Source organism: Gavialis gangeticus, unplaced genomic scaffold (genome assembly GCF_001723915.1).
Source record: "Gavialis gangeticus isolate Ggan-Ray unplaced genomic scaffold, GavGan_comp1, whole genome shotgun sequence".
Classification (NCBI taxonomy): Eukaryota; Metazoa; Chordata; order Crocodylia; family Gavialidae; genus Gavialis; species Gavialis gangeticus.
Window position 1 is genome coordinate 13911789 of NW_017728964.1, and position 11566 is coordinate 13923354.

Genomic DNA, 11566 nt, shown 5'->3' on the forward strand with positions numbered 1-11566 from the left:
ACTGCAAAGATCACCCCCCCCCCCCGCAAATAACCCACTATCACCACATATGTGAAACTCTTAAATGAGCAATGATGTTTATTCAAGGAGGTGATGTCTCCTCCTTACTTCAGTGGGTCACTTAAATCTCTTTGCAGCAGTGACTATGGGAGAAAGAGGAAGACAAGTGCACAATGGGAAAGAGGGAGGTCTGTAGAGGTCTCTGTGTTCAGCAGACCAGGACTGCAGCTTGAAAAGATGCTCTATTTCCCCATCATTCAAGAAAGATGGGTGTCAGAGAAAATGGAAGTGAAATATTCCCCCCCATAGTCTCAGAAGTTTCAGCTAAAATAGCTCTCTCAAAAGGCATCAGGGGAACCAGAAGTAATTTTTTTTTTTTTTTTTTTTTAACAACCATCAGGCAAGTATGCTGGCCTGATGAAGTGCTTTTAAAGTAAGGAGGTGGTTTGATGTGGGTGTGGATTAGTGATATATTTAACAAGTTCAATTTTCACCCTCAGATCCCCTAGAAGAACCAAAATGATCCCATGTGACTATGCCCAGTCCTGCTATCCAACTTAGGAAAGGGACACGGGAACAAAGGCTGGAGGGGTGAAGACACACAACTGGAAGTGGGCAGAAGTCCCTGAATGCACGAGTTCAGTAGCCTTCCTTATAACCATGGCTACTTGGAGTGACTTATGAAGCTGGGGCTAAGCAACTCAATGAGATTCAGAGTTCACACAAAATTTGCCTTACTAGGTTACTGAGAGATTTGGTGAGATCCCAGGGGACTGATTTGGTAATCAAAGCAGCCACCAGTGCTCTGCCTGAAAGCCCCTGAAACATAAATCATGCAGGTACTGGGAGGAGTTAAAACTAGGGGGCACCAAGATGTAGGTTGATATCAACAGCTCTGGCTCGGCATATAGCATTTGTTCTAAACAGCATAGTCAACTCTTATCCATTTGGGTCTCAGACATGCAACTAGACAGAACTGTTGCTGGGCTACGCAGAGACATGGCTCACTGCCAGGCTTGTGAAATGCGAGGCAGGGAGAGCCGATTTCTGCTGGAAATCTGACTAAGTCGTCCTGTTCATACAGTGTTATCTGCAGGCACTGTCAGTGCTGCCCACTGCCAGCCAAACGTTCTCGATAACTGCACACTTGCAAACAAGTCTTTGGCCACAGGTAGAGCTGATTAGGCGAAAGCAACTACCTCTGCTGGAATCATGCAGCTGCACAATACTGGGAATACTCCAATAAACCAAAAATCCCTTGGGAAAGACAACTGAAAGAGATGCAGGCGGGAAATGCTGAACACAGTCTACTGTCAAGGACATTGCTGATGTGAAGCAAAGAACTGCATGCATTTTGTTCATCGTGGTAGCAATATTAAGGGAGGAAGCAGGGAGCTACCTAGATAGAAAGAAGAAGTACTTTTGACCCTGTACAAACTGGGAAAGATATTGTTAAGTTTTAAACAGCAACTGGTATTTGAATCTTGCTTCTAAAGTGAATTTATTTGGGACACAAGCACTTTGAGAAGCAACATATGTGGCTGTTACAGGAAGCAATAGTCAGAAGCCCAGTTTTTGGCTGAAACCCAAGACTGATGCAGGGCAGCAAGATTATATTTCTTTCTCTGCAATCCACTTTCCCAAGGACCTTTAGCTTCCCAGTATCCCTCCTGTATGTAAAACAGGGAAAACCTGTGCAGCACAAGTTCATGAGTGGGGTACAAGTTTGCTGCTGGACATAAACACCCTTGTATGCAAAAATCAACCATATTCTAGTAACATCAGCTCAGAAACTGATAATTACTCAATAAAAGCTGATCCTTTAAGCTGAATTGGTCTCAGGCCTTCCAAAATACATCCATAAAGTTCATAAAGAGCAACACTCCATTTACACATCTGATGGATACCCTGCTGTTTTGGAAGTAACAATTTCAGCAGGCACTGAAAATTCAGACCCTTAAGTCAGAAGCACTGAAAGACCTTTGATAATGGAAAGCATTTCACATTTAGAGCTTGGAACTTCCAAAAAGCAAGGAACTAAGGAGCCACTTTTAAAGTAGGAAAGAAACTCCAATTTGCACAGAGCGTTACAAGATACAGCATGTCGGGGGAACTACTTCAACAAGGCAGGCAGCACCAATACAATAAAAGCCCCAAGGCAGTTTATTTCTGAATCTCCAAAATATTATCTTCCACTTCATCTCTGCCCTGGAAGAATGCCCGGTGTATTTAGTTGTACAGCTTGCAAAATGCAGTTTGATCAGCTTGTAAAAGGATCGGGACTCCTTACTTAAAGGGTTCAAGATTCTCCTGCAAACTCTGTCCTGTGAGAAAGGGAACATGTCTGTATTAAATCACTGTACCTTTGCATCAGTTTCTGCATTCCTCGGATCTATGCACTCTTGCTAATTTACTGATTTCAGGCCATTAAAGTCTCACTCAACAAAACATAACTCAAGGGCGTGTCCAGGTACAGCACACAAAAGCCGGAGGGTGCAGTCTGTGTGGTGATTCACAGCGACCTGCTACCTGTTGCAGGTTAGGCAACTATCTTATGGACTTTTCCCCACCACGCTGCTTTACCCCTGGGCTAGCAAAAAGCCTCAGCTGAAAGAGAAACATATTACAGAATGGCAGGAAAGAGCAGCTCTCTGCTTTCTTCATTTAATTTCCACCAATCTGTAGTATATAGAAATGGGGATCTCTGAAGTGATAATAGGGACACTTCTCTATCAAGTCCTGGGATCGGGAGATAAAAATGTAAAGGGGCTGCTACAGAGATCTCCTAGAAGCATATCCAAGCCAAGAACTATCACCAAAAAATAACCTGAATTGTCCCTTTCTGCTCTGGAGCAGACAGCCCCTCTGTCTGTCGCTTAAAGAAAAAGTTGTACTAGTTCCAAATGCACCAAGTCACCATTCACCACACTGGGAACAGCCAGACAATTGTATGCATTCCCCCAAATGCCTACTAAGTTGAGCCTCGCTTCTGCCTCAGAAAGGAAGCACTGTTTCAGCTTGGTTCAAAATGGATGGACAGCCACTTATGACATCCTATATGACATTTAGCTAGCCCTCAGCAAGCCAATTTTTTTATCTAGAACAGTGGTTCCCAACCTGTGGTATGTGTACCACCAGTGGTATGCAGATAACCTGTCAGTGGTATGTGTTAATAGTTTTATTATAAGTATTTTATATGACAAAAATGTGCTGGTGGTACTTGAGGGTGAACTGAAAAATTTAGGGTTGTATCTTTTTGAATTGGTGGTGTGCAATCTGTCAGTTTGGGAACCACCGATCTAGAACGTACACCGAGCGGAGACTGCAAGCAGTTCTGCTACCCTGACGCTTCTACCGCACTGAGAAAGACCTGCGACTCGGCTAATGCTGCAAATCACAGCCTTCTGTAGGACTCAAAGATGACTAGTTCCTACCGCCACTAAGAAACTCTGCCATCCCTATTCAAAGGATTCCTAGTATTAAAAGGCAGACCTCTGACATGCTAATTCCAGGGATTGGACCTGGACAGGATTTTAAAACCTGATGGGAAAAAATAGTATCTGGATCACTAGAGCTAGGCTGGTATTTAACATCCTCAGCATTCATCTGTATCTTTCTATGCTTGCATCACTAATTCCCCTGAATGTTTATCACCCAGAGAAATATGTAGGTGGAGAAGGAATCCAGCCAGTGCAGCCTCAGTCATTTCAAACTGTATAAAGAGTCTCAGTTTCATGCAGAAAAACAATGAGTTGATGCTGCCCTACAGAGCTCAATTTGCTGAGGTAAGATAGCAGCTTTCATTCTTTATAGTAAACACTGGAGCATGGAGGGCCGTTTCAGTGCATAAAACAATGAGACAGGCAAGGGGGCTGATGCTCGGTTACTCTGAGCTTACCCACGGCTCTCAAAACTGCTGGCTGACCTAAACGTATAGAAGAGGAGCTACCCTGATGCAATGTTAAAGCGTTTGAAACGTCAGCTTTAGGAGACAGGCCAGAAAGTTGTGTGCGAATACTGACGGGATATCGCCAAGGTGGAACCCATAAAAAAGTGGCAGTTTCTTGATTCAGAGCAACACCTGCTACTTCTGAATTCCAGTTTTGCAATAAGCAAAAACAGGCTGTAGTTCTTGCCTCCTCCCATACCCTGGATTGTTATTCTTCAGGTGGTTCTGGAAGCTGGCCAAAACAACACAATACCCTATGAACAGCACCTAAGGTGATAACATGATCCTGTTTTATATTTGCCAAATGTCACTTTGCCCAGTGCTGGCGTGTTAGCACAGAGTTCATGCAAAAAGGTGGCAATTAGTGCTTAGGAGTCTTGATGCTGGATCTGAGGTCAATATTGACCAGACAATCCAAGAACGGCGAGGTGCAGATTCCTGGAGAATTGAAAAAAAAAAATCTTCCTGATACAAACCCTTAGAACCTCAGACCACCTAGAAGAGCTCAGACCTACCTGCAGTTGGTTGGAACATCTGCCTGGGGGCTCTGGAGGGATTTTTATCTCATCAGGAGACATGTTCCTTACTCTCTCGGAGAAGGAGGCTGGAAAAAACAAATGGGGAATGAGATCTGTTCCTCTGTAAGTGGTTTTAAATTAACACAAGCTTTGAAAACTCATTTTACTTTTTCGCTGCTGCTGTTATGCCATTTTGTGGCTGCAGGAGAGGCTTAAACAGGGATGTACTTGAGATGATTTGGCAGGCCTGTGCCAAAGGCTCAGAACTTGAGGGGCTTTTCCAAATGAGGCTGGAGAACATTAGCAGAGCTGTGGGAAATCTGCAGCACTTGCAAGCACCTTATGCTGTGGCTGATGATAACCAATATTTAACCCTTCTCCTTCACCAGTACTTAGAATAGCGTTTTGCAAAACTTGGATTTTTCCAACTTTACCTACTCTCCACTCCACGCACAGAACTTGCAGTTTGCCTTTGATTATTAAAGAAAGCACAAATGGCCCTGCCTGCACAGGAGCACACATTGCACAGGGGGTGTTATGTTACTCCAGCCCTGTGCACCTTATCTCTGAAAACTGCCCAGTTTGGAAATAATCAAATTGGGACCCTGCTTTCAGGACAGCCTGCTTGCATAGAAACATGTGCACTGCACTGAACAAGATCAGTTCCCCTCCAAAGCTGCCACAGATAGTCACTGGAAATGGCATTCCCTCCCCCAAAGTCAGTGTTTTCTTAACAGATGCTCTGATCTTTACTTGTGCAGTGGATCTGTCACTAGAAGGAATGGTTTGTCCTGTGGGGCTGAGGACAGAGCAGTACAGGTTGACAGGGCTCTTCAGCCAGGTTTTGCTGCTGGTGTTACCATCACTGTGGTATCTGGATGCTACAGTCTGCTCAAGTCACTGAGTTCAAAATACCACTATGAAAAAGGGACACAATCCTCTCCTGCTTGTACCTTTACCACACAGCTAAGAAGCAAGGATTGAAATTGGATGGGAAAGCATGGGCAAAGGGGTGTCACGTTATGTGTTTCGACAACAGCCAAGTTCATGCTTAAATCTGAAATCTCCTAATGAAACACCTACCACCCGCACCACATCACCCTTGAAGCAGTTATGATTCCACAGCTATGTATTCCCAAGTAGAAGCCAACTGAGCTGCAGCTCCAAAATATCCCAGCTAAATCCCCTTTGACTGAAGCCCAGAAGGGCCCCCCAAAGGCAGACACTTTCCATCCAAGTATATACAGCTTGTATTAGAAAGCAAGATAGTAGGCTATCACATCTCTGCAGATAATTAACACTACACTTGTTCAATGTTGCTCTACTTCCTTGTTCTTTTATTAAGAGCATAAAGCAACAAGGACAATAGCCCTTGGGGATGTGGAACTGGCAGGCGACCACTCATTCTGTTTGATCAGGAAGTTATGGAGAGTTAAATTCTTTGGCAGTTCCTAGTCACAAACAAAAAGTGATCTTTTGCATTTGCTAAAAGTGTGCCTCTGTGGAGAAGGGAAAAGTTGCCAGAGTGTGTACAGAAAGGCAGTCATACTCCAGGGCTTCTTGACAACAAGGCCAACATTTGTTATAGTAGACAGCTGCTGGTGGGATGGGGAGGTCTTTAACTTAATTAGAATTTCAGAAATGCAGAAAAATAAGAGTGCATAAAAACTCTGAGTGATAAAAAGGAGATGAGGTTCTGGAAGTGGTGAAACAGATGAACAGCTTCAAAGAAAACATTCACATTTACTGGCAGAGTGATTACAAGAGCAAGGAAGTTACCCAGGTAAACCTAGGCTTAAAAGGCAAAGGATCCAAACTAAATTCAGACACAGTCTTGAAATCTCTGGCTTTTACTCCTCTGCAGAGGACTAAAGGCTCTGGTTCGACTCCCAAGTCTAACTGGAGATGTCTCAGGAACTCGGGTGAGTAGCTAGGATGAAAATCCCTGAAATAAGGACGGTTTGGAAGGTACAAATCAAGGGAGGAAACATGCTGGGCTTATGCTGAGAAAGGGGATATTTGGACCCAAAGTAATTCAGATCCACTGTGAATGAGTGATGAGCAATTACTTCAAGGAGATAGGAGGTCTAACTTGAAAAAACAAACTAACAGCAAAAACACCCAGGTGTCTCCAGGCATATTAGCAATTCCAGAATAACCACAGATACATGGAAGGTCTTGGAACAACTCGCTTACAAGCAGCAATGAAGACCACTGACTGCAAACTATAAATCCGATCAGTGAGCTGGATGTGCTGATGTAGGGAAACAAGTGATCTACAGGTCAGTTCAGAGAATCTAAGGAAGTGCCTCGGAGGCACTACCTTCTTCCCATCTCTTTCCCAGCCCAAACCAGGATTATCCTCACATTTCAGAACTCTTGCATGGAAAAAAAAAAAATCAGCCCCAAAACCTTATTTAAGGTCTTATTTGTTTGGGCCTTTTAATGCATGTTTTAAACAATGAAACAATGCAGAGACCTTTAGAAATGAAATCTAAGGGCTCTGTTTTCTTCATCACTTTCTATGCCTGCAGATGTGAATGTGCCTTGGTAACTGATGCCATGGTGAGTCCTCACAGAAAGCATCCAGATGCTTTGTGCATCCTGGTATCCCTGCAACGATCAAAAGCTTTACTTTATGCAGATCAGAGGAAAGTGACACTAGTTGCATGCCCAGTCAGGGGTTGCAATCTGCTGGCTCCTGGCCCAAAGGACTTCCATGTGTGGAGAGCACAGGAAGTTGGCTATTGATATGATGAATCATTTCAGGCACACCCAAATTATGGCTAGCAGTTTAAGTATATAGCTGTACCTGGCAGCTATGGATCTGATCTGGATGAGAAAAATTCATGAGGAATGGTTCTTAAGACGTGAATGATTCAAGTTGGTTTTTGAACTGGGCTTTGAAGCCTGTCCCACAGGTATCACTAGATGAGCAAATAAAAGTACCTCTCCTTTCTGAGAATGGATTGCTGGCCAACGTGGCCAAGTCTGTGGATGTTCCTTGACAGATTCACTTAAGCAGTTTAAAATTCAGTTCATGAGGCTACAGCTCAGGTAGCTTTTATGGATACCTACTGCTTTTGGGGTAGTCACTGCAATGTACAGGTTTCCCTCGCTTTATGTAGGTTATGTACGAATTCGCTCTTATGCGATGACCCTTTTTATACCAAAAATTCGTTATATGCAAAATAAATTCACTCTTATGCAATCGGTGTGGTGGCATCCCGCAGTCAGCTGCTTTGTGCAGTGCAATGTGGGAGTGACACGCACCAAAATATAGTCTCCTGTATGGATCTATGGTTCTTGCTTGTTGACTGCCACACGTGTTTCTGTACTTGCCATCCCCATTATGGTAACATTCACCACCACCCTGTGCTTGTGTGTACTGTCTCCTGCTGCTGAGTACCAAAATTGCCTTGTAAAAATAGTAGAAGTGGGTTTGGGGGTCAGTACAGTTGAGGTCTTGGAATGCATCCCTATTTGTTACATTATAAAGTGGGCTCCCTTTATGCGAATTTGAGTTATGCGCCATTTTCCAGGAATGTATGTACAGCATAAAATGAGGGAAACTTGTACCCAAGTAAGGGTAAAAATGATTTCAGATGGAATTATTTTTGTTCTCCAAAGAGGAAGGTGATCAGGATTTTTGTAAACAGGATGGTTCAGACATCAGAACTCAATAGGAATAGTCATTTCCCAGAGCTCCTGATTAAAGAGCACATCTAATCAAAGATTATGTTATTGGTCTGCTAGTTATCCAGATGGACCTGGGGTGCGGTGGGGGGGGAGGTGTAGAAGGAGGTTGTTTGCTTTTTGGGTTTTTTTGCAGGCAACAAAGAGGCACAGCACAAAAAGAGGGAGGAAAGGAAAGAAGCTCTGGGAGCAGTGAGAGTTGCACGGGTGCAAACCCATCATTGCCCCCGCACCCTGAAGCCCCCCGTGACCCCCAGCAGCTGCGGAGCACCCCACTGACCCCCAGCACAGCCAGAGGTAAGAGGGGCCCATGGTGGGAGGGACATAGCCCAGCTGCGAGGCAGCTGAGTGGAGCCAAGGAGGGTCTCGTCCCACCCTACCCCCTAGGGAGCCACGCGACCGGAGCCCTGCGAACAGGATGTGCAAACAGGCGCGCTTCCGGGCCCAGCGCGTGAGTTAGTGTGGGAGTTCATGCAGGAGGGTGAGCGGCAGGGCCTGAGGCCCTGCCAGTGAGCCCTAGGGAAGCTAGTCCCATCAGTAGCCATCAGCAGCTGACCCACCAGTAGCACAATGTGGATGGGCACATGCCGCACCCCTCGCGGTCTGCGGCCCACCTCCCCGGGACCTCAAGGGCCTCCATCCAGACGGAGCCCATGGTTCTGGGCTCCATGCAGACAGAGCCCCTGGCTCTCGGCTGCAGCGGCTGCCTGGCACATTTCCAGGCTTCTGGGACCAGGAGCATGGCCACCTCCCCTTGCGAGGTTTGCTCCACTTTGGAGTCTCTGGGGTGCCAGACAAAGGAGCTCCAGGCCACAGTCCAGAGACTGCGTGCCATCAGGGATGGCAAGCAGGAGACAGACTCCTACCGCCAGGCCCTTCACCCCTTGGAGGCAGAGGGTAGATCAAGGTCACCTTCCAGGACAAGGGAGGACCTGGGGATCTCCCATACTGTCCAGCCAGAGGGTTGGACCAAGGTGGTCAAGGGCCCCAAGGCCTGCCGCACCAAGGTCCCCTCCCCTCCAGAGCTTTGCAACAGGTATGAACCTCTTGCAGTAGAGCCTGCAGAGATGCCAGCTCCTGCAGACCTGGAAGGATCACCCACCCCTACTCTCCCTAAATTGAAACACAGGGTGGTCGTCATGGGAGACTGCCTCCTGAGGGGGCAATCTGCTGCTCCGACCCCCTAGCCCAGGAGGTCTGCTACTTCCTGGGGGCCCACATCCGGGACATAGCAGAGAGGATCCCAAAGATTACCCGGCCCTCCAACCACTACCCTATGCTCCTTATCCAAGTGGGCATGAATGACACGGCTCGGAGCAATCCCAGCCAGGTCATGAGAGACTACAGGGCTCTGGGAGCGGGGCTTAGGAGGTTGGGGGTGCAGCTGGCCTTTTCCTCGCTCCTCCCGGTTGTGGGTCATGGGCTGAGGGAGAGATGGGTTGAGTTCCCCCGTGCGCCGCAAGGAGTGACCAGGAACAATGGTCACAAGCTGGCAGAGGGAAGGTTTAAGTTGGACATCAGGAGGCGCTACTTCACGGTCAGGGTGGCTAGGGTCTGGAACCAGCTTCCATGTGAGGTGCTGCAGGCTCCCACCCTGGGGGTTTTTAAGAGGAGGTTGGATGACCACCTTACTGGGGTCGTTTGACCCCAGTACTCTTTCCTGCCATGGCAGGGGGTCGGACTAGATGATCTGCTCAGGTCCCTTCCGACCCTAGAAACTATGAAACTATGAGTTGGTCAACCAAAGACTGCGGTGCTAGCGTTATCGTGAAGGCTTTGGCTTCCACGATCACAGTCTGCTCTTTGGTGAGAGAGGCAGTGGTCTGCTGGGGAGAGACTGCCTCCACCTCACTCCGCTGGGGAGGAGGCTCTACGCAGCCAGACTGGCTGACCTGCTCCACTGGGCTTTAACTAAGCCCACCGGGGGAGGGGGGGACTACTGCCACTGCTGAGCAACCTTTGTAAATCCAGCAGGCTAAAGCACTTAAGGGAACTCACCCCTACCCTAGTCCTGGATCGATTTGTAGGGAAGGCAGGGGCCCCCAATGGGACACTTACCTGCCTGTACACCAATGCCAGGAGCTTGGGGAAGAAACAGGAGGAACTTGTCCTCCTGCTAAACAAGAATGACTATGACTTCACCTGGTGGGACTCCACCTATGACTGGGCCACAGGTATATATGGCTATACCCTGTACAGGTGAGATCATACAGATAAAAGGGGTGGGGGTGTAGCTTTCTACATCAAGGACGCCCCTGCAAATTGATATTGGCACCCAGGAAGGACAACTGGAGTCACTCTGGGTTAAAATACATGGGGAATGGGGCACAGGGGACATCACGGTAGGAGTCTACTACAGACCTCCTAACCAGAAACAACAGCTGGACCAGGAATTTATCAGGGAACTGGCTAAGGCTGCATGCTCTCAGTGCATGGTTCCCATGGGAGACTTTAACTACCTGGACATCTCATGGGAACAGCACTCAGCAAAATGCAATTGGTCACAAAGCTTCCTCACGTCCGTGGACAAGCTCTACCTGACTCAAGAAGTCTATGGGCTGACAAGAGGTAAAGCGTTGCTGGACCTGGTATTGGCCAAAAGGGATGACCTAGTCAGCAACCTAAGAACCGATGGAAAGCTGGGTGACAGTGACCATGAGCTGATCACCTTTACTATCCATCACAAAGCTGGCAAGTCAGTCAGCAATACAGAAGTCCTCGACTTCACGAAAGCTGACTTTAACAAGCTCAAGAGGCTCATTGTCAAGGCCCTAAGGGACCATGACTTGACAGGAAGAAGAGTCCAAGAGGAGTGGTTGCTCCTAAAGGGAGCAATCCTGACAGCACAAGGGATGGCCATCCCATCTCCGAGGAAGGGTAGCAAAAGGGCACAGCAACCCCCTTGGCTCAGCAGGGAACTTGAGGACCTCCTATGCATCAAAAGAGAAACTTATAAAGGATGGAGAGCTGGAATTACCACCAAGGAGGAGTACTCAGCACTGGGTCGTACCTGCAGGGAGCAGATCAGGAAAGCCAAGGCTGCAACCAAGCTCCATTTGGCTTCACATATCAAGGATAACAAAAAGTCCTTTTTCAGATATGTAGAGAGTCAGAAAAGAAGCAAGGGTAACAACATTAGACCCCTGCTGAACCAAATAGGACAGCTGGTAACCGACACCCAGGAAGAGGCAAACCTGCTTAATGGGTACTTTGCATCAGTCTTTCATCAGTCCAGTGGGACCGCCCTGCTTAGCAAGACATGGGTCAGCCAGAGTGAGGGAGTATTTATACCCAGCATCAGTGTTGATCTCGTAAAGGATCACCTTGAGAGGCTGGACACCTTCAAGTCAGCTGGTCCTGACAGATTACACCCTAGAGTACTCAAGGAGCTGGGAGGCGTCAT

The 11566-nt window shown here is 47.1% G+C and overlaps 1 protein-coding gene across 5 annotated transcripts in view; it reads right to left on the bottom strand.

Moving 5' to 3' along the window:
• Positions 1-11566, bottom strand: part of SAP30BP (SAP30 binding protein) — an 81731-nt gene that overhangs the window by 5469 nt on the left and 64696 nt on the right. For all 5 annotated transcript variants that reach the window (XM_019503484.1, XM_019503476.1, XM_019503470.1 and 2 more), the window contains one exon: positions 4465-4553. In XM_019503484.1, coding sequence (XP_019359029.1) covers positions 4465-4553 — 89 coding nt within the window. The remainder of the gene's footprint in view (positions 1-4464; positions 4554-11566) is intronic.